We start from the raw sequence: 24,412 nt of genomic DNA on the forward strand, positions 1-24,412 counted from the left end.
AATACAAAACGAGCTGCCCTTTTTTGCACCCTTTCGATGTCCTCCGTCAATCCCACCTGGTAAGGATCCCACACCGCGCAGCAATATTCTAACAGAGGACGAACGAGTGTAGTGTAAGCTGTCTCTTTAGTGGACTTGTTGCATCTTCTAAGTGTCCTGCCAATGAAACGCAACCTTTGGCTCGCCTTCCCGACTATATTATCTATGTGGTCCTTCCAACTGAAGTTGTTCGTAATTTTAACACCCAGGTACTTAGTTGAATTGACAGCCATGAGAATTGTACTATTTATCGAGTAATCGAATTCCAACGGATTTCTTTTGGAACTCATGTGGATCATCTCACACTTTTCGTTATTTAGCGTCAACTGCCACCTGACACACCATACAGCAATCTTTTCTAAATCGCTTTGCAACTGATACTGGTCTTCGGATGACCTTACTAGACGGTAAATTACAGCATCATCTGCGAACAGTCTAAGAGAACTGCTCAGATTGTCACCCAGGTCATTTATATAGATCAGGAACAGTAGAGGTCCCAGAACGCTTCCCTGGGGAACACCTGATATCACTTCAGTTTTACTCGATGATTTGCCGTCTATTACTACGAACTGCGACCTTCCTGACAGGAAATCACGAATCCAGTCGCACAACTGAGACGATACCCCATAGATCCGCAGCTTGATTAGAAGTCGCTTGTGAGGAATGGTGTCAAAAGCTTTCCGGAAATCTAGAAATACGGAATCAACTTGAGATCCCCTGTCGATAGCGGCCATTACTTCGTGCGAATAAAGAGCTAGCTGCGTTGCACAAGAGCGATGTTTTCTGAAGCCATGCTGATTACGTGTCAATAGCTCGGTCCCTTCGAGGTGATTCATAATGTTTGAATACAGTATATGCTCCAAAACCCTACTGCAGACCGACGTCAGTGATATAGGTCTGTAGTTAAATGGATTACTCCTACTACCCTTCTTGAACACTGGTGCGACCTGCGCAATTTTCCTGTCTGTAGGTACAGATCTATCGGTGAGCGAGCGGTTGTATATGAGTGCTAAGTAGGGAGCTATAGTATCAGCGTAATCTGAAAGGAACCTAATCGGTATACAATCTGGACCTGAAGACTTGCCCGTATCAAGCGATTTGAGTTGCTTCGCAACCCCTAAGGTATCTACTTCTAAGAAACTCATGCTAGCAGATGTTCGTGTTTGAAATTCTGGAATATTCCATTCGTCTTCCCTGGTGAAGGAATTTCGGAAAACTGCGTTCAATAACTGCGCTTTAGCGCCACAGTCGTCGATAACAGTACCATCGGCACTGCGCAGCGAAGGTATTGACTGCGTCTTGCCGCTTGTGTACTTTACATACGACCAGAATTTCTTCGGATTTTCTACCGAATTTCGAGACAATGTTTCGTTGTGGAACCTATTAAAGGCATCTCGCATCGAAGTACGTGCCAAATTTCGCGCGTTTGTAAATTTTAGCCCGTCTTCGGGATTTCGCGTTCTTCTGAACTTCGCATGCTTTTTCCGTTGCCTCTGCAACAGCGTTCGGACCTTTTTTGTGTACCACGGGGGATCCGTTCCATCTCTCACCAATTTATGAGGTATGAATATCTCAATTGCTGTTGCTACTATATCTTTGAATTTGAGCCACATCTCGTCTACATTCGCATAGTCAGTTCGGAAGGAATGGAAATTGTCTTTTAGGAAGGCTTCTAGTGGCACTTTATCCGCTTTTTTAAATAAAATTATTTTGCGTTTGTTTCTGATGGATTTGGAAGAAATGGTATTGAGCCTAGCTACAATGACCTTGTGATCACTAATCCCTGTATCAGTCATGATGCTCTCTATCAGCTCTGGATTGTTTGTAACTAAGAGGTCAAGTGTGTTTTCGCAACCATTTACAATTCGCGTGGGTTCGTGGACTAACTGCTCGAAATAATTTTCGGAGAAAGCATTTAGGACAATCTCGGAAAACGTTTTCTGCCTAACACCGGTTTTGAACAAGTATTTTTGCCAACATACCGAGGGTAGGTTGAAGTCCCCACCAACTATAACCGTATGAGTGGGGTATTTATTTGTTACGAGACTCAAACTTTCTCTGAACTGTTCCGCAACTGTATCATCGGAGTCTGGGGGTCGGTAGAAGGAGCCAATTATTAACTTAATTCGGCTGTTAAGTATAACCTCCACCCATACCAATTCGCACGGAGTATCTACTTCGACTTCACTACAAGATAAACCACTACTGACAGACACAAACACTCCACCACCAATTCTGCCTAATCTATCTTTCCTGAACACCGTCTGAGACTTCGTAAAAATTTCTGCAGAACTTATTTCAGGCTTTAGCCAGCTTTCTGTACCTATAACGATATCAGCTTCTGTGCTTTCTATTAGCGCTTGAAGCTCAGGGACTTTTCCAGCGCAACTACAACAATTTACAACTATAATTCCGACTGTTCCTTGATCCAAGCACGTCCTGTAATTGCCAAGCACCCTTTGACATTGCAGCCCATCCCGCACTTTCCCGAGGCCTTCTAACCTAAAAAACCTCCCAGTCCACGCCACACAGCCTCCGCTACCCGTGTAGCCGCCAGCTGAGTGTAGTGAATTCCTGACCTATTCAGCGGAACCCGAAACCCCATCACCCTATGGCGCAAGTCAAGGAATCTGCAGCCAATACGGTCGCAAAACCGTCTGAGCCTCTGATTCAGACCCTCCACCCGGCTCTGCACCAAAGGTCCGCAGTCGGTTCTGTCAACGATGCTGCAGATGGTGAGCTCTGCCTTCATCTCGTAAGCAGGACCGGCAGCCTTCACCAAATCAGATAGCCGCTGGAATCCAGAGAGAATTTCCTCAGATCCAAAGCGACACACATCATTAGTGCCAACATGTGCCACCACCTGCAGCTGGCTGCACCCTGTGCTCTTCATGGCATCTGGAAGGACCCTTTCCACATCAGGAATGACTCCTCCCGGAATGCACACGGAGTGCACAATGGATTTCTTCCCCTCCTTAGCCGCCGTATCCCTAAGGGGCCCCATTACGCGCCTAACATTGGAGCTCCCAACAAGCACAAGAAAAACTGACATCGGCATAAATTAGGAGACCCAGGGGGCCATAGGACCCTTAAAAACCACCTTTCCTTGAAAACAAGCATCTAATAAATTGTTCTCGGCTGTGTGGACTATAGCATTTTCCTTTTGTAACCATGTGCTGGTGTTCATGTATGTTGTTGTTGTTGTGGTCTTCAGTCCTGAGACTGGTTTGACGCAGCTCTCCATGCTACTCTATCCTGTGCAAGCTTCTCCTTCTTCCAGTACCTACTGCAACCTACATCCTTCTGTATCTGCTTAGTGCATTCATCTCTTGGTCTCTCTCTACGATTTTTACTCTCCATGCTGCCCTCCAATACTAAATTGGTGATCCCTTGATGCCTCAGAACGTGTCATACCAACCGATCCTTTCTTCTAGTCAAGTTGTGCCACAAACTTCTTTTCTCCGCAGAAATCATTGCTTGATTTGTATGTAGTGATAACCGTCAATGTGTATCATTAAGGAATGTGAGAATATTCACTTCGGTGATGCTGGACATCAGAGACACACTTTTTTTGTATGTGTGGAAGGAACTCGTGGTGCTGATATGGATTTTCCATAGGCCAAATGCGTGAATTCTGTGCGTTTGCTTATCCATCAGGGTGAAACCATGCCTCGTCAGACAAAAATTAATCATCGACTTGCTCGCCATCTAGTGTTAACGGGCTACAAGTTTCCTGTAGTTATTATGTCTTAATAGTAACACGGCATGTGTACAGATATGTCTTTTAATGTTCATGCAATGTCGTGTGAGGACTAAGAAGTGAGAGGCCGGAATGGCCGGATAGGCGAGGCACAAACTTCGTGGAACCTAAAGAATAAAAAGCTTGCACGTCGTACAACTTTTCTGGTGTTGGCCACCTTTGGCTGCATCCGCCTCTGCTCTGAAACTTGCCGCACATCCGATCGAAGGTGGTCTTGTTTGCTGCATCCTTACTTTTTTGTGAAGGTTAACTGGTGCATCCAGTCTACTGGTTGACAACGAACACTCTCTGCTTACTACCGATTACTGACTGAGAGTTAGTTACAATTATCTTATATTAAAGGACCATCCTCGTTATTCATGCATTATTAGAGATACACTGGATTGTAGTGAATGTCTTTTGAAGTCTTCAGGGAAGAATACATAAGTCACTTAGGAAAGCGGTCTCCAAGGGTTTTTGGGCGCCATATTCCTCCTTAATACTGGTAGGTTCCACTTTATACATTTATCAGAGCAGTGTATCATACAGATATTTCTTTCAGTAATATTATTTTTAGTATTAAAAAGAGGGATAGCAAATAGTGTTTCCTTTAATTATTGAAGCAAGTCGCTCCAATACGTTTCTACCACTTTTTATGCTATAAATTGTGGTAATCTTTTGTGACCTCCTAATTTCGTGTGCATAATCACTTTATAAAGAAACCTGGATTGCTTAAATAATATGTAAATGGTTCACAATAAATGTCTGGTACAGCTCATTGCTATTCTTGTCTTTTTGAATTTTACTGTCATAGTTTGTTACACATTCGTTGTGAATAACACATTCTTTTATTACTTGCTTTCTTTGTCATCACATCTGTGATATGCAAATCACAGAAAGTAAGAAAATAAGCGAAGACTTTTTACTTTGCCAAAGCAGCTCTTACCATAATGATGTCCAAAGTAAAATTCAAAGGATATACCGGAAATTCGAGATTGGAGCTGGTATTAGAGAAGGGGACGGCCTACCTCCAATTCTCTTCAACTTCCTGCTGGAGAAAGTTGCTGGAGAATTGGATGAAGGCATTTATAGAACACTCTGGATCTAGAAGCTGTTACAAGACAGAGCTCATCACACACATTAGAAATGCAGTACCGTTCTGAGATATTTAGCATTTTGTGCATTGCAATGGCCGAACATGATCAGAAAGAAGGAATTCATGACAGTGAAACTACAGAAAAGAAAGATGTTGAGAAAAGCCATTGGCCCCAACCAAAGCAGGTGGTGTATTCAGTGTCAGACACAACAAGGGACTATACTATCTCGTGTGCGTTAGAACAGGAATCAGAAAGAGAATGTCAATCTTCTATGGTCATGTGGTCAAGAAGAACAACTGAAAACTCAAGTGAGGGCTCTGTCTCTAAAGGGAAAGTGGCTAACATCAAGTGAACAAGAGTACTTTGGAAAGACTTTGAGCTACTATGAATTGACCACAATGCCGTTAACGACAGAGAACAATACAGAGCGTGTATCAGACCAACAGATTCTGCCCAGTTACTAACAGCGTCAAAAGTGGGTCTTATAACCGGAGTGACATGGACTCGGAAACAGGACAGTACCTGTAGCGCTAGAACGAGAAAGTACTGGGATGAGAGGGAAGCTCAGCAGATGGAACTATGCCAGTGTAGGTCTACAGACAGTACAATAATTACAGTGTATGTAATGGATAATGAAGTGTTCGAATCTCAACCTCTTGGTTCCCTCGGACCACACATGTGAACTTTCGTTCATTATTTTTCTACTTATACACCAAAGGTTCTTGAGTGTGGACCTTCCTGTTTTTAGTCTTAAAACTAGGGCACAGTACCTTGGAAGGAACGATTTGTGTATTAGTTAACAAGTGGCCGCACGCAGAAAATGGTTACTTCCACGAACAGAAAAGGTAAATAATTATTATGCCTTAATATTACGCTGGGAATCTGTGTTTTTACCAAACGTTCGCTAATTTTTATAGATGTTCAGATCCGCATAAATTTAGTTCAGTATTACGAAATAACACATTTTCTGAGGTCCTCCGATGTCGACCTCATGTCATAATGTAGATTCGCTAATTTCAATTTGGTCTTCGATAGTGAAATGCTGAAATAATAATAATTTCTGCACACTAGAGCATTGCATGAAATAAAAACTGAGGAACAATTAGAAGTTGCTCTTATTGACAGGAATGCGAAATTATCTGACTGGGAAGATGTCGAATTCCCATTTTAGACTGAAGATCGTGCTGCTGAGCTTGATGAAACTGACTAGTGAAAGACAAGAAAGTTAAGATGTCGTGCCTGTAGCTAGGAGAAGAGAACGCCCTTGTACAGCAATTTTCTCTGACGCCGAAGATGTAAATGATATAGAAAATGTGAATAAAAAGCCAAGAAGAAGTGTGTTGCAGAATTTCAAAAGTTATGTCCTATTATGTTTGCCTACTACTGAATTGTGTTGAGGCAAGGAATGCCTCAAAATGCAGGAAACTTGGCTGTCGTTCCAAGATAATACACACGTGCTTTAAATGCGGAGTTGTAGAAAAATAATTGTTTTCAGAACTTGTCGTAAAACGTCAGGAGTTATGTACTGGCAGTAGTAAATTATTACTTGCTAGAATTTGTTATAAGATTATTCTTTTCTTTTATTTATGAAGTTGTTTTATTGCATCAACAAAAACTTGTATTCTAATTCATCAATTTCAAAGATATTAACATTAATAAATCTCTTTTCTGTGTACATTAGCATATACAGCGTACTGATTCAAACTCATAAAATATATATTGCTGGCAAAATGTTTTATTGATGAAAGGGGCAAGAAAATAAAAGCAATGACTAATATATGTTCACGATAAGTGAGATTTGTGGTACACATACGTGATCCTCCATTTATGCCTCACTAAATCATCAAAAAATATGTCATTTGCACTTGTTCGTTAGTTTGTTGGAAAATAAAAGTCATGCAAATTTATTTATTATGCTATTCACCCTCATGATGTATTACGTCGAAGTCTGGAAGAACGAGATGGTCTCCCCATCGCTCTCGGCTTTGTGAACCGCGCTGCCTGCAGAAGACCGCTGAGGGGTCAGTACGCTTCTGGCCACCTCGGAGAAGTCCTGTGACTCACGCGTGATTTCCACGCAACGCTCAGACAATGCGCGTCTCACCCGTGATGTAAATGCCACATACGGCATCGCGGCACCGGCGCGCACCTCGCGAGAATACTGCGTTTAAGCTGAAAAGTCGTGAGGGTGCAGCATCACAATGCCACAATGACTTTCAGAAAAAGGAACAAAGGGGGAAGACACGCTTCTGTGTTGAATAGCTAACGCTGCTCATATCCACTTGTCACTGTACGTATCAGAATTGGCTCAAAGCTCTCTCGCCGGATTCAAGTCACGCACTGGAAGATTACTGCTGGGACACAGAAACAAAGTACTGCAGAGCAACAAGGAAAACATCGTGACGTGAAAAACCGAATGATCCTTTCGACGGTTAAAAATGATCATTTAAAGTTATGACCAGTAATCACTTCGAACTGTGAGGGTTAATAACCCAGGTAACTGACTTTTGAGGTACCCTGTCGTTGCTCTCGTTAACATAAGTAACGTTACTATGAAAAAATTTTACCGGAACTAAATGGAAGCCCTTCTTCTCCGTTTAGTTAATAAATTCCTACGTTAGTGGTACCCTCACCAGGAAGAAGGCTTATGCAGCAGGACGAATCAGTCAGGATCGAGAATTACTCTCAAGACGGAAGTCGCGATGTTATGTTACCCAAAAATTATAATGTGCGTAATTTCTCACATGATCCCTCTCTTGTTAATTGCTATTCTTCACGCTCTTGTGGTGGCCCATTTAGCAGTCAGCCATTGCAGTACGTTATCCGATAGCATTCAGAGGACAACTCTTTTACCCTTGCATGCTATATACGGGGCGTTCAAAAAGCCTCTCCGCAGTGCCGTAAGATTGTTAGCTGCGCAGTGAATATACCGAAATGAAACTCAGTGAAATACAAGTTATTAATTTATTGAATATTCATGTTTACTTACAAATTTCCACATTAAATGTTGAAAGTGTTCCCCCTGTTGATGAATACACAATTCAATTCGTGTAATCACGTTTCCAAACACAAGCTGCAACATTTCTTCTGTAGCGGAAGCTGTGAAAGTGGATATGCAGTTTTCAATTCATCGATGGATTTTTGACGGTTTTTATAGACAGTTGCTCTCGCTCCACCCCAAAAGAAAAAGTCAGGTGGTCTTAGGTCAGGCGATCGTGGAGGTCATAGTCCCTGTGAAATTATGCGATCACCAAAAACATCAAGAAGCAGTGACAATGAAACGCGAGCTGTATGCTCGGTTGCACCATATTGTTGAAAATAACCGGTCAGTATTTCACTTAACACAAGTTCTCCTATGACTGAGTACAGATTATCACTGCAGTATCGTTGTGCTTTTATTGTTTAGTTGAAAAATATGGGACCCACAATCTGACGTCTAGAAATTGCAACCCAAACTCCTATTTTCACAGAATGTTGTGGTTCGTGTACTGTTCATATACTGTTGGAATTCCGAAACGCAGCTTTGTAAAGCTTTTTCTCCGCCCCTTGGACAGATGTGCCGCTACACTCGGTCCTCCCTCCTGAATCACCTGGTCGGGGTCACTGGCCTTCCTCCTGCCACCCCTTTAAGTGGTTTCCGCCATAACCCCTGCAGCGCGCCTGCACTATGTCGTTGTCCACCTGGCTTTCCAAATTAAAGACGACCTGCGTTGCCTGTTCCACCTTCTGCTCAAAGGCATGCAGTGTAAAGGAATGGTGACGATTGACTGTCGTCCCTTTTAGCATAACATACTGATAGGCAAATGTTCTCATAACCGCCGAATGACGTTGGGTGTCATATTCACCTTCATGTTGCGATGTATAAAGCTCTCAGGTAAGGTTTGAATCTAACCATTTATTATGCCACCTTACAACCATGTCACTGGACCGCAATTGCTTGCGACTTATTTGAAAAACGTTTTTGATAATTCGAGTGAATGATCTGGCCAGCCATCGAACATTTATAGGACATAATCGAGAGGTAAACTGTGCATAAAATCCAGCACCGGCAATACCTACGCAATTCTGGACAGCTATAGAGGCACCATGGCTCAGTATTTCTCCATGGGACTTTCAACTACTTGTTGAGTCCATGCCAATTCGAGTTGCTGTACTATGTTGGACAAAAGAAGTTCCAACACGATCTTAGGATGTATCCCACGACTTTTGTCACCTCAGTATGCACTTAGGAGGGGTCGTTAAGGTGAAATATCTTTGTTAGATGAGGCTCCAGGCTTGCAGCCATCTTCCAGGTGAATGGTTTCAGACAAAATATCGTTAGAAGATGTCGACACCATCTGAGTTCAAGCTTTAATCTTCCTGTGATAGTCGCTGGGCCGTGAAAACTTCAAGAATTAGATCTCGAATTTACATTTCAAGACATTTTCTGCGGTTTGTTTAATTCCACATTGCCAATACGTTATATAGCTTCTTATTCCGCCACTTTCTGTTAGATTCCTGAAATGTGAATGGTGTTAATCTTTCCTTCTAGTGTTGTAAGTATATCTATTGCTGTCAAAGTCAGATGGATTGTTGATCACCTATTTCATAAAGTGGGACAGGAACATTTTCGCTGAGTTATTGTCGACTTCAGTGTAATTTGTGCCAAAATAAGCGCTATTTTGTTGTCAGATTCTGCTATTTCCTGTCAATTTCAGTGTTATTTTTTGCCGAATTCGGTGTAGTTTTTTTTATCAATTTAGTTATTATTTTTGTCTACATTCTGTATTATTTTTGCAAACTAGGCGTCATTGTTTGTTAAATTCAATGGTAGTTTTTGCCAGTTTCTCTGCTTCTGATAATTTCAGCGTTTTTTACGAATTTCAGAGTTTCTTGCCTCTTTAATTTTTTTGCATGTTATGTGTTGTTTTTTTTTTCAAAATTCTGTGCTATTTTTAATCTCATGTCATAGTTCGTTATGAGGAAAATGAACCGCCTTTTTAAGATTATACGTGAACTGAGGCATCAAGGGATCACCAATTTAGTATTGGAGGGCAGCGTGGAGGGTAAAAATCGTAGAGGGAGACCAAGAGATGACTACACTAAGCAGATTCAGAAGGATGTAAATTGCAGTAGGTACTGGGAGATGAAGAAGCTTGCATTAGATAGAGTAGCATGGAGAGCTGCATCCAACCAGTCTCAGAACTGAAGACCACAACAACAACAACGTGAACTTCAACACTGAAGGGAAAAAAAAAACAAAATTCAATTTCAGTATTCAATGATCGTCTGTTACGAATGTTGATAAACTGTCGTCAATACGTAAAAATGACAAATTTCATGATTTTTGTAAAAGTCGGCGATTTAGTCTTCTTTAGCTAAAAGACGCCTGTCGCAGCGGATGACTAAGAATCAGTTTTCTAACAAGCATTCCAGTGATGTGCGTGGTTTTACGCGGATTCTATTGGTGTGCGTTTCTTCCGTACGTTGCATTACTTACTAATTTTTAAATTTCGTATAGTTTGTATGCATTTAGCGGAAAATAAACACTTGCCGGACATGTTTACGCACGGCTTCCCCACTGATTTAAGAGGCACTTTGCGGAAGGTTCTACGTAATCTCGTGAAACAGTCAGTGGTTACTGCTTGCCGTGGGATTGACTGAGTGGGGACTCGTCTGCTCCCTCTTCAGACAGCAGTCACATCATAACAGATACACGTGTACTTCTTGTCTACATTTCGGTATCACATATATGTGTGTAACATGTGCTCTCATCTTTCAGTATGCGGAACGTAAAATACGTCTCGTCGAGAAGAGCCAAGAATGTGCGTTAGTGGAGCAGCTTCCCCCTCGCTTTCCTGTCGCAGTTAATCCGCCTTCTACATCCCCAGGATTCGCGCCATGCGAGGATTAAGCCACACCTAGTAACATTAACGTACGGTAACAACAAAATGTCAGATTCCCTGTAGATGTGATACTATACTTCATAATACGCTTCAGGCGAAATACTAAATTTACAAGGGAGATTAAGCACCTGAAAACATGGGATATTTTGTGTGCGTAAAACGCGTATAATGCAAAAATGTACTGTCAAAATTTCACCGCATAAGCAAATACTGAAACCGTAGGAGGCAGTACATAGTTCAGTCGTCTGGTAATCTCTGAGCCTCTTCAGTGCCAGAATTCGAGGAACCCATCTCAGGTATGTAGCTGTCAGATGCTATATTTTTGTGGGTAAGGAAACCAAAAGCTGAGATTTATTGGGCGAACACTACAAAATGTAACCTGTCTGCTGTTTGCACAACACTTGTTCGCCTTCTTCTGGAGTACTGCTGTGCTGTGTGAGATCCGCATCTGATAGGATTGACGGAGAACATCGATACAGTTCAAAGAAGGACAGCTCATTCCGTGTTATCCCGAAACAAGCGGGAGAGCGGCACGGAGAAGATACATGAACTGGGTTCGCAGTCTTTAAAACAAAGGCGTTTATCACTACTGTAGGACCTTCTCATGAAATTTCATCACCAACTTTCTCCTCAGAGTGTGAAAATATTTTCTTGGCTGCCACCTACAGAAGAAGAAATGATCATCCAAATAAATCAAGAGAAATCAGAGCTCGCCCGGAAAAACTTATGTGTTCATTCTTCCTTCGCACTTTTCCGGGATGGAGCGGTAGAAGCAGCTTAAAGATGGTTCAATGAACCCTATGCCAGGCAGTTAATTGTGAATTGCAGGGTAATAATGTAGACTTAGATGTAGATGCAGCCATTCAACGACAGCATCGTGGAAACCAACCAGTTCCTGTATATGCACCTTCGATGACACAGCGCTTTTGTCAGAATTGTGACATTTACCTGGCATAAACGACAAACTGAGAGTTATTTTTGAAATCTGCAGTATCGCCAGCGATAGATCGTACTTAAAATATCTTTGAATACATCTAGCGCATTAGACCCCACGAAGGCATCTGGCCTAGACCGTATCCACGTAAGATTACAAGTTGATTATGCTACAAATATAGCACCATTCTTATCCATAATCTATCAGAGATCATTGGAACAGCGGAAAGTTCCAAAGGACTGGAAGATGGCCCAGGTCATTGCAATCTATAAAAAGAGTAGAAAATCGGATGCACATAATTACCGGCCAATTTCACTGACATCGATTTGTTGCAGAATTGTGGAACATATTATGTGTTCAGACATAATGACCTTTGTAGACTCCAAGAAGCTCATCTGCAGAAACTAGAACGGTTTTAGGAAAAAGCGATCATGCGAGACACAGCTGGCCCTCTTCGTGCATGATTTCCAGGTTGATGCCATATTTCTATACTTTCGAAAGGCGTTCGACTAAGTTCCGCACTGTCGCTTGCTGCAAAAAGTGCCCGCTTACGGTCTCTCCGATGATATATGCGGTTGGATAGAAAGTTTTCTAACAGGCAGAAAGTAGTATGTCATCCTGAATGGGGCGACTTCAACAGAAACAAGCGTAACTTGAGGTGTGCCACAGGGCAGCGTAATTCGTCCGCTGCTTTTTACGATTTACACAAACGATCTGGTTGATGGCATTGGCAGAGCCATTAAACTGTTTACCGATGATGCTGCAGGAAAGTAGTATCACACGAAAGTTGTGAACAAATCAATGAGGATTTGCAGAAAATAAATGCGTGGTGTAATGACTGGCAGTTATCTCCCTAGCCGGCCACGGTGGTCTAGCGGTTCTAGGCGCTCAGTCCGGAACCGCAGGACTGCTAAGGTCGCAGGTTCGAATCCTGCCTCGGGCATGGATGTGTGTGATGTCCTTAGGTTAGCTAGGTTTAAGTAGTTCTAAGTTCTAGGGGACTGATGACCACAGATGCTAAGTCCCATAGTGCTCAGAGCCATTTGAACCAACCAGTTATCTCCCTATGTTACTAAGTGTAACCTATTGCGTATAACAAGGCGAAAATCCCTATGAATGTACGAGTACAAAATAAATACCCAGTCTTTGGAAGCGGTAGCATCCGTCAAGTATCTGGGTGTGACTATTCGAAATGATCTCAAATGGAATAATCAGATTACACAAATAACGGGCAAGGCGAATTTTAGATTGCGGTTTATTGGTAGAATCTTGAAGCGATGCAGTCCTTCAACAAAGGAAATTGCTTACCATACGTTAGTTCGTCCAATCTTAGAGTACTGTTCGTCTGTATGGGACCATTACCAGATGGCTCTCATTCAAGAGATTGAAAGGTACAAAGAAGAGCGGCAAGATTCGTGACTGGTACATTTAGCCATCGTGAGAGCGTTACAGATCTCATATAAAGTTTGAAGTGGGGTACACTTGCATATAGACGACGCGCTAAACGGAAGGGGCTGCTCACTAAAATCTGAAATACGATCTTCGCAGAGGATGTAGAGCATATATTATTACCACCAACTTTCAAATCGCGCAATGATCACCATTCAAAGATAAGTGAACTTAGAGATCGTATCGAGCCGTTCAGACAGCCGTTTTTTCCTCGTGCGTTCGGCGAGTGGACCTGGGGGGAATATAGCTTACTTTGGTACGAATTGTGCCCTCCGCCACACACTACACACCGCTTGGTGGCTAGCGGAGTATATATGCAGATGTAGGTACAGACGGTTGTCACTGGTACTTAACGGTCTTCCGCGCAAATGTTTCACTACACAACAAGAAAAAAAAAATGCAACGTCACACATTTCCACAGCGCATTCGAAAGACCTCTTGAGCACGACTGATGGGAAAGAGAAAGCTACTGTCCAATAATATCTGAAATGCGAACTAGATGAGGTAAACATTTCACACGGTGATTGGTAAGAATAATTTAGATTTTCAGTGATTTGGCGTGCGCCATTGTGATATTCACGCTAAAATAACGACAAAGTTACTAATACATGAGTGGGGTCGATTTCCAGAGGCGTCGGTGGTGTACGTGCACTGCGCACGATGAGAAGTCGCTGAGTATTCAAATGGGTCACATGGCTCTGAGCACTGTGGGACTTAACATCTGAGGTCATCAGTCCCCTCGAACTTAGAACTACTTAAACCTAACTAACCAAAGGGCAACACACACATCCATCGCCCGAGGCACGATTCGAACCTGCGACCGTAGCAGTCGCGCGGTTCCGGACTGAAGCGCCTAGAACCGCTCGGCCACCGCGGCCGGCCTCGCTGAGTGTGCTGAGGAGGCTATCAGCCACAATCTTGTCAAGTCGGGCCGGCCGCGGTGGCCGAACGGTTCTAGGTGCTACAGTCTGGAACCGCGACACCGCTACGGTCGCAGGTTCGAATTCTGCCTCGGGCATGGATGTGTGTGATGTCCTTAGGTTAGTTAGGTTTACGTAGTTCTAAGTTCGAGGGGACTGATGACCTCAGAAGTTAATTCCCATAGTGCTCAGAGCCATTTTAACTTGTCACGTCGGCATATAATTGATATTATTTTCATTGACGTTGGCTTCGAATACGTTTTCAGAACAATAATGTCGTCAACGTGTTTCTCTTAGTAACATACTTTGTTAATTATATTCCTCATCGATGTACAGTTTTCCTACAACTTTCAAACGTCTCCCATTTCACACTACGATTCGTCTAACAGCGTCTTCATGGGCAGAACCTACTGAGATATCCTAACAGCAGACTAATAGCGTCTCGGTTTATTTGCTGAGGAAGTGATCCTAATGAGCAGGTTTTAGTAGACTGTCAGTTCTGTGGATACACGTTTTGTGTCTGAAATGCAGTGGTCTCCATTGTCTTTTGCATCCTCATTCCACTGAACTGCGCTGATTCCCCTGACGTTAGACAACAGAGGTGGTTTTCTACGACAAGATCAATAGGGAAGTCATTATTAGTATTAGGAAGGGGGGGGGGGGAAGGAATGGAGGTCTTCTTAATGATTCGACAGAATCTAATTTGGGATATGTTGGTTACTATTAAGAAATGCTAAGCTCTAAGCTATGTGAAACTTTTTAGAATCAAATAATTCTTGATAAAATATAATTTCGAAACAGTAGATTTTGATTCATTTACGTAATAGTAGGAACTGCCTCTAACATACCAGATGCAAAACCACAGGACAAAAGAATACGTAGTCTTGTATTGTGTCGCAGTACTTCATGCATTTATTCAAATTTTTGTAGTATTGATTAATCTGCATTGCACTATTTCTGACAGGTTATGCTTACTAGGCGGACCTGGTGAAAAGTAATGCTTTTGAATTTCTTTTTTTGAAAGCCCTTAAAGCTTTTTAAGTAAAACAAACATTATGAATATTCAACGTCATTGTTCTTCACGTCTATACGTTTGCACCCTTCTGCCGCTAGAGGGCTCCGAACTGCAGAGTGTACTATGGTGGTGAGTAACGTAACAATGCGGGTGACTTTCGAAATCGAAGAGTTCGTCCGCACATGGAGCACTCTCTCCTTCAGCATGGCATACCAGAGCACACATTACTGATACGTCATCGGCTAGAGTCCGACTCTTGGATTCACTGTCATCGATCATCCTTCGTACAGTCCCGACTTGCATCCAATGCGACACTTTTTTGTTCCAGATCTTAAAGGGTGCCATCGAGGACTTCACTTTGATAATGATGAGGCGGTGCAAATAAAGTGGAGGTTGTGGCCCCATCAACAGACATTACACAGTGACAGTATCAATAAAGTGGTCTGTCACTGAGTGAAGTGCGTTTCTCGCCAGAACGGTGAATGGTGCACATAGTTTGTTGCAACGCACGTTCCCATATTTCCACTGTTGTAACGTAGAAGTAACACCAGCTCAAGTGGGAGAAACTGGATAACCCCTGCCCTACAGTCCTGATCTCTCTCCAACCTATTATCACGCCTTCGGACCCTGGAGAAAGTCCTTGACAGGTCGATGTTTCCTGTAGGATGAGAATGTGCACCTGGTCATGGTGTTTAAGCAAACAGATGTCTTCAACCCGGTGCACTGCTGGGGTTATTGCCTCAGCGCACACAACAATTTTGCCGATTGATATACTGATTTTGAACTGTAAAAGCTTTGAATGAAAATATTTTGATCGTCCCTTGATTCTGGAATGTACATGCTTTGAATGAAAATATTTTGATGGTCCCTTATATTGCCTCTATGTGATATAAAGCTAATCATGCAATTATTGTTTAAGTGATCGTTGTTAGTCATTCCCACAATTGAAGAATCATTCAGCAAAGCATCAAAAATGTCCATAAAGCCTGAGAATTACTACACTGTATCCTTCAACCTAGAACTCAATATAGTGATGATGGAGAAAGATGGTAAAGGAAGTCCTGTAATTTGTAAATACTTTTGTGTTCTGTATTACACGACCAGTTTTTTATTAACAATTACGTACGGTGTGTAAAACGATTATGCAAAGAGCCAATCAATCAGAATGATTACTCGACCCTGACAAGTACGATACAGAACAGTATTAGTGATACTCAATGGGGTAGCTGACCTATATAACTTACCCTTTATCTACTATTTTTTCGAATTTGAATTCGATCACGTGTCCATCGAGTGTGAGTGTGACACATGGAAAGGTCAATGTACTTCAGACGTCTAGAACTGGCACAAAATGTCCGATCGGCGGAAACGCACTAGGAAGGAAAAAACTACTGAAGTTTCGACGCAGTTTGATAGAAGGGACATTGTGATTGGTAGAGAGAGTTTCCATAAAATAAGGGGAACGCTCCTATTGTTCAAAACAGGCCGTGACGTGAAGAACGAATCAACCAAGGTGGGGGAGGAAGTTCTGCCATGAGTGGGACAAGAGAGGAGTTTTCAGGGACTCTTCTCCGAACTGGCGTCAAGTGCAGAACGGAGCGCTTAACGCCCTGTACGACGCAGAGAAGAAATTTGTGTCGACACTGCGTTCATAGAGGCTGCAATCCAGCAAGAAATTAGCTGTAGCAATATTTAGCTCCAACTGTGGAGAAACGAACCAGCCAAATTAGTTAGTTGTTCTTGCAAGAACTGAAAAGGCCCTAAAATACGCACACTCCTCCAACCATGTGCATGTATATCGCCACCTACAAAGACTAGGGATGATTATATGTTTTCTCACGTAACGAGAAACATAGGGAAAGTTTCTGCTGGAAAGTTGAGCAGAGAATCCAGATTAATTTTATTGGAATTTCAGCGGAAGAGAGCGGCCTTGCAGTCAACAACTTGTCTCAGCTTAAGGTAAATACCGCGAGCAGAGGTGTAAACTTCGTTAGTTCAGCAGCTTGTGTCCACGGTAAACTCGTGCGGCCTTGGGTAATCTTGCGCTCAAATTTGTCACATAACTAACCATCCACCTTAGACTTTATTGTCATCCTAAATAGTACCGAACTTTGAACAGGAATCTGACGATTTTCTTAGTACTGACCAACATCGTAACGTATGTGTAGGAGCAATTTTGTAAAGAAACTTCCAATTAAACTTTCATATTATTTTGCTTATGATTAATGTTCTTTCAGAGAGTTAATATTTAATAGTGTTGTGTATAGGATTATCTCACTTTTTGATGTTGGCGAGATGCGTTATCCACTGCGATGTTTTTATGTTGTCGAGTTGAAAACTATGTAAAAGGTGTGATTTTTGTGCTAAAATTTGTGACATTAAACTTGCCATTTCAACTTACACAGTTGTTCTCAATTCTAGAATAAGCGCCCGCTTTACATGGTACATTGTCATCCATAAAAATTCCATTGTCGTTTGGGCACACGAAGTTCATGAATGGCTGCTAATGGTCTCTAAGTAGCCGAAAATAACCATTTTCAGTCAATTATCGGTTCAGTTGCACCAGAGGACCCAACCCATTACATGTAAACAGAGCCCACAACATTATGTAGCCACCACCACCTTGTACAGTGCGTTGCTGACAACCTAGATCCACAGCTTCGTAGAGCCCGCACCACACTTGAAACTTAGCATCAGCTCTTACCAACGGAAATCATGACTCATCTCATCTGACCAGGCCACGGTTTTCCAATCGTCTAGGATCCAACCGATACGGTCAAATGGTTCAAATGGCTCTGAGCACTATGGGACTTAACATCTATGGCCATCAGTCCCCTAGAACTTAGAACTACTTAAACCTAACTAACCTAAGGACATCACACACATCCATGCGCGAGGCAGGATTCGAACCTGCGACCGTAGCAGTCGCGCGGTTCCGGACTGAGCGCCTAGAACCGCTAGACCACCGCGGCCGGCAACCGATACCGTCACGAGCGTCGGAGATTGGCTGCACCAACGTCGTGTTGTAAGCAAATGCACTCGCATCGGCCATCTTCTACCATACCCAGTCAATGTCAAATCTCGCCGGTCTGTTCTAACGGATACTTTCGTCGTACGTCCCACATTGATTCCTGATATTATTTCAGGTAGTGTTGCTTGATCTTTAGCACTGACAGCTCTACGTAAATGCCGCTGCTCTCAGTCGTAAAGGGACGACCTTCGGTCACTGCTTTGTACGTTGTGAGACGTAAACCCTGAAATTTGGTATTCTTGACACTCTCTTGACACTATGGATTTCGGAATATTGAATTGCCTAACGATTTACGAAATAGAATGTCCCATGCGTCTAGCTCTAGTTACCATTCCGCGTTCAAAGTGTGCTAATTCCCGTCGTGTGGCCATAATCCCGTCGGAAGCCTTTTCACAAATGGCAGCTCCTGCAGTGCACTATCATTTTGCTTCTTGTACACGAGATACTACCTTCATCTTTATGTGAGCTCGTGCTGAAATTAATGTCTCTGAACTTTTTACGGGGTGAATCTTAAAGCTTGTTAATGAAACAAACGTTATTAACATTCTACATGTCTACATACAATGAAGAGCTAAAGTAACTGGTACACCTGCCCAGTATCGTGTAGCGCCCCCACGATCAAGCAGAAGTGTCACAACACGACGTGGCATGAACTCGACTAATATCTGAAGTAGTGATGGAGGAAACTGACACCATGAATCCTGCAGGGCTATCCATAAATGAGTAAGAGTATGACAGGGTAGGGGTCTCTTCTGAGCAGCACGTTGCAAGGCATCCCAGATATGCTCCATAGTGTTCGTGTCTGGGGAGTTTGGTCACCAGCGGACATGTTTAAACTCAGAAGAGTGTTTCCTGGAGCCACTCTATAGCTATTTTGCAAGTGTCCTGCTGGAATTGCCCAAGTCCTTCGGAATACACAGTTGACATGCAGGTGATCAGACAGGATGCGTATGTATGTGCCACCTGTCTGTCGTATCTAGACTATCAGAGATCCCACAACACTCCAACTGCACACGCCCCACACCATTACAGTACCTCCATCAGCTTGAACAGTCCCCTGCTGACATGCAGGATCCATGGATTCATGAGGTTGTCTCCATACCCGTGCACATTCATCCTCTCGATACAATCCGAAACGAGACTCGTCCGACCAGGCAACATGTTTCCAGTCATCAACAACCCAGTGTCGGTGTTGACGCGCCAAGAGGAGGCTAAAGCTTTGTGTCGTCCAGTCACCAAATGTACACGAGTGGGCCTTCGGCTCCAAAAGCTCTTATCGATGATGTTTCGTTAAACGGTTCGCACTGACACTTGCTACTGGCCCAGCACTCAAATCTGCAGCAGTTTTCGGAAGGATTGCACTTCTGTCACGGTGAAGGAATCTCTTCGGTGGCCGTTGGTCCCGTCCTTAGTGCATCTTTTTCCTGCCACTGCGATGTCGAGATTGGATGTTTACCGGATTCCTGATATTCACGGTACATTCATGAAATGGTCTTACGGGAAAATCCCCACTTCATCACTACCTCGAAGATGCTGTGTCCCACCGCTCGTGTGCCGACTATAACATCAGGTTCAAACTCATTTAAATCTTGATAACCTGCCACTATAGCAGCAGTATCCGATCTAACAACTGCGCCAGAAACTTGTTGTCTTACGTAGGCGTTGCCGACCTCAGCGCAGTGTTCTGTCTGTTTACATATCTCTGTATTTGAATACGCATGCCTATACCAGTTTCTTTGGCGCTTCAGTGTGTATGCAGCCCTTTGCCGGTATGGAGGTCCTAACAGTAGCATATAACACGGTGGTGTGTAATTTAAGTATTTCGCTGAGCGAGAAACAGCGTGCTGCTATTGAGTTTCGAATCCGAAGAGTACGTCGACCTTCTCATTCGGCTTGAGAATGCCAGACTATACGAGAGCGCTGCGACATCTGCAGCAGTCCAACTCCTTGGATTCGCTGTCATCGATCATCCTCCATACATCCGATTTTTATCTGTTGCCAGAAGCACATATAACACCTTCGAGGACTTTACTATGATAGTCACGAAGGCTGTGACTGCGTCAGGACAGTATAAGGTTCTACAATGACCGTATCACCGATATGATCTCTCGTTGGCAGAAATGTTTTTTCGCCAGGTTGACTATGTTGAGAAATAAATATGAGTAAGGTCTTCTACAATGACCGTATCAACGATATGATCTCTCGTTGGGAGAAATGTTTTTCTCGCTAGGTTGACTATGTTGAGAAATAAATATGAGTAAGGTCTATGGTCCATGTAACTAACAAATTGCTTTTTCGTATGAAACAATATACCAGAGAATCTCATCTAGTTGCCGCAAGAGGAGCTATATCTGTGACGATTTAAAATTAGTTATCAGAAAGAGTATTTGTATATCGCTTGTTCCTTCTGGACTAAAAATAAAGTCACACGGAACGAGGTGGTTGGTGTGATTTTGCTCTCTCAGTGCTCTCCAGCGGTGATTGTCAGCTTGTTTTGGCTCGGAAATCACCATAGAGTTAGAAACTTCCTGGCAGATTAAAACTGTGTGCCGGACCGAGACTCCAACTTCGGACATTTGCCTATTGTGGGCAAGTGCTCCAGCATCTGAGCTACCCAAGCACGACTCACGCCCTTCTTCACAGCTTTACTTCTGCCAGTACCTCGTCTCCTACCTTGCAAACTTTACAGAAGCTCTCCTGCGCACCTTGCAGAACTATCACTCCTGAAAGAAAGGATTTTGCGGAGACATAGCTTAGCCACAGCCTGGGGGATGTTTCCAGAATGCGATTTTCACTCTGCAACGGAGTGTGCGCTGATGTGAAACTTCCTGGCAGATTAAAATTGTGTGCCGGACCGAGACTCGAACTCGGGACCTTAGCCTATCGCGCGCAATGCTCTATCATTTTTTTTCCATTTTGTTCGTTTTTTTCTTTCATTGCATCGGGGTGGACGTCGTAAGACATCCTTTTATGTTCGTTGTTCTTCTATTAACTCAGTTTTTTTTATTACAGAGGGGAACTCACCCGCTGAGCAAGCACGCTGAGCTACCGTGCCGGCCACCATCTGAGCCACCCAAGCACGACTCACGCCCCGTCCTTACAGCTGTAGTTCTGCCAGTACCTCGTTTCCTACCTTCCAAACTTTACAGCAGCTCTCCTGCGCACCAAAGAATTTGCTCATGGAGACGGACGAGCGTTTAATTCCAGCGTTAGCTCTATTAAAACACACATTTCCCATCTTGTCATATTGTTCTATCAGTGGTACACCTAAATAACAGCTCTAGTATCCGTGAACGTGTAATAAGAAAAAATGAAATATACGCGTTCACTCAGTAAGGACATTATGTAAAAAAAAAGGTCACCAAATCGAACAAACTAACACCTGAAAGACGCTTACGCAACACCAAATAATAAATGAAATATTTCTATTAATTTCATACAAAACTCTCAAAACCTCTTAGAAAACGGAAAAATAATAAAAAAAACTTAAAGGAGGACTCTCTACCGACCGACTCATCCTTGCTTCCATAACGTGGCCCCACAACCACCTCGCTGTTCTGAAACTCAGCTTCAGCGACCTCATATTTTCTGTTACAGTGTTCTATAGGCTTTCATGGCCGAAACGTCATTCACATTTTAGTACAATAAATCCTAAAAAGAACGGGATGCTTTCATGAATCTGCACTGGGTTGTTGCCTTAAAATGCCTTACTCTCGTAACCCTTGAGCTAGAACGCGAAAATAACTAAAAACGAAAATTCTTTAGCCACCTGTATCACGTTTCCCTCATTTAATTGCAAGAAATCGTGCCAATAAAGATTCGTTCTCGAGTCATTTAACGTGCTACAGTACAGAAACAGAATATATTCATGGGGTGTAAGGTATGACATGGGCTTCTACTGAACACGACAACGACAGTGAGGCGTCTTACTTTCTGCTTGTGACGTACAAAACGTTCTTCCTTTCTGAGAACTTTTAACATTGCAGTGCGTCAGCAATCGTGAACAATTTAATGGCTATAAATAATCCGCCTCGATTGCAAAATAGAAACCGGATGTTGACCTAGGTTTCGGCGCGGATAACCACGGCTTCTTCGGAACACCCTAAATCTTCCTCTTTAGGCAGTTTGTCCCGAAGAAGGCGCGGTTATCCGCGCCGAAACCTAGGTCAACATCCGGTTTCTATTTGCAATCGAGGCGGATTCCTTATAATCATTAAATTCTTCCTTTCTACTGGTTCTACTTTATGTGGCATGTTGCCGAAACTTACTTTGTGTTTCACGTGATGAAATGGCTCCTGAGCGAGAAATTTCAGGAAGTGACGCCACAAAACGCGTAGAGCGCCCCGTAAACGTTAGCTAACTCGTCCTGTGTGTCGACAGCTTAACGTTTAGTCTGTAATCCAGGGGTCTCCAAAGTAAGGCCCGCGGGCCGATACCGGCAAACAGACCCGCGTTAGCTGACCGGACATCCCTGGTATCCAGCCCGGTGGTGCCTATACTGCCAACAATTGAGTTTCGAGGCCTATCGTGACCAATACACCGCTACATTGTCGGAGCTCCATCTTTACAAAGGGGAAGGTCATGGTTAAACTTGTGGCTATCCACAATAAACAGACAGACCATCCTCCGTGCGATAGTGAAAAAAAAACGATTAGCAGACTAGTTTGGCGAAAACATTTTAAGTAAAAACATTCTTTGCATTTTATTCTACTCACGAGTCTGGTGCAAATCTTTCAAATGGACGCCACTTCGGCGACTAGCCTTAGCAATCAATCATAATGGAAGGTGCTTCTTAAGCAAGGTTTCACTTTCTTTACGTATTTCGATTTTCAGATGCTAATTGTCTCTTCGAATTCAAACTTTGATTTTTTCCCACCTATTAAAAAAATGGTTCAAATGGCTCTGAGTACTATGGGACTTAACATCTGTGGTCATCAGTCCCCTAGAACTTAGAACTACTTAAACCTAACTAACCTAAGGACATCACACACATCTATGCCCGAGGCAGGATTCGAACCTGCGACCACACCTATTAGTACAGCGCATAAAACACTAAAAAACTCGTGAAACACTCGCAACATAGACACAATCACGCAACAGAACTATCAAATACATGCTCTGGCTCTGCTACTCGCTACAGGACTACATAACTAAACTTATTGTTGCGCTACTTGAAATAACAATGCGCTGACATACTCGACCTCTGTTACGTCTTGTAGTTATAGTGTTGCTAACAATGACTTTGAGATTTTGTTAACTTCGCAGGACGCTTTCGAGAAGAACGTACAGTGACATACTTTTTGTCAGTGAAATTCGCCAGAATAAAATATACCAGAAATTCGGGTAGGTACGTCCAGCAATTAAAATTATGTAATTAAATAAAAATCGTACTTCGTTTCAGTGCTAGCTATTCCCACAACCTTACATTACGGTGATCATGAGCTGCTGGGGTTCTTTAATCCCATTAGGTAGATCTTGGCCCTTATGACTTCGTGGAGGAATCAATGTGGCCTGCAGACTAAAACGTTTGGAGACCCCTCCTGTAGTCCGTAAGAGCAGCCCTAGACTTACGCAAGAGCCACACGGGGCTGGCGAGTTGCGTCGTTCGCCACCAAAGTGGAACGGTGTGTTTACCTGCGATCGCGAACTGGGGCCTGAGGCGTGCTGGACCGCGTTGCTAAGACGGCGCGACGCTGGTCGGCGAGCGGAGGCGACTGCCGCCTCGGCGTCCCGGACTCATCGTCGCCGCTCAGTCCCGTTGGCCGCTCCGTATCGCCTGCCAGCCTGTTTGTCAGTACACGGCCCGGCGGGGCGGCGCGCTGAACAGACGCCAGAGCGACAGCCGTGACTGCCATGAGGAGCGGGCCGCACGTCACTCCACACAGCGGCCCCGCTTCGCCTCGCCTTGCTTTGCATCACTCGAGTAGCACCGGCGGGCTCAGCTGCCCGCCTCTTTCGCATTGCAACTGTTTCCTAACGGTTCAAGAGCGCCGTAAAATACACCACTTGTTTCCACCGTGCACGGCGCAACTTGTCTCTACACGGAAGCCACAGTATCTTCACGTTCGATCTAAGTCTAGCCAAGCAGTCGGCTAGCCAAAGTATCAAATGTCGTGGCTCGTAATATTTATCATCCTAACGGGTGAGTGTGTGTCTAAGACAGAGAGCAATCCCGATTAGTCTTCAAGCTGATACAGTTTCATGTAACATTCGCAAAATTTCTTGTGGAAGAATCAGCTAATTACGGCAGAAATTTCGCTTCTCAACGTGTGTCCACAAATAAAGCTGTTTGTTGTTGTGGTC

At 43.4% G+C, this 24,412-nt stretch overlaps 1 protein-coding gene across 1 annotated transcript in view; it reads right to left on the minus strand.

Annotated features, from left to right (window-relative positions):
• The window catches only part of LOC126355536 (uncharacterized), a 665,993-nt gene extending 642,029 nt beyond the window's left edge, over positions 1–23,964 (minus strand). Inside the window, exon 1 of the mRNA XM_050005882.1 lies at positions 23,744–23,964. Coding sequence (XP_049861839.1) covers positions 23,744–23,964 — 221 coding nt within the window. The remainder of the gene's footprint in view (positions 1–23,743) is intronic.
• Between the last annotated feature and the right edge of the window lie 448 nt (positions 23,965–24,412).

Source organism: Schistocerca gregaria, chromosome 3, assembly GCF_023897955.1.
Source record: "Schistocerca gregaria isolate iqSchGreg1 chromosome 3, iqSchGreg1.2, whole genome shotgun sequence".
Taxonomy (NCBI): domain Eukaryota; kingdom Metazoa; phylum Arthropoda; class Insecta; order Orthoptera; family Acrididae; genus Schistocerca; species Schistocerca gregaria.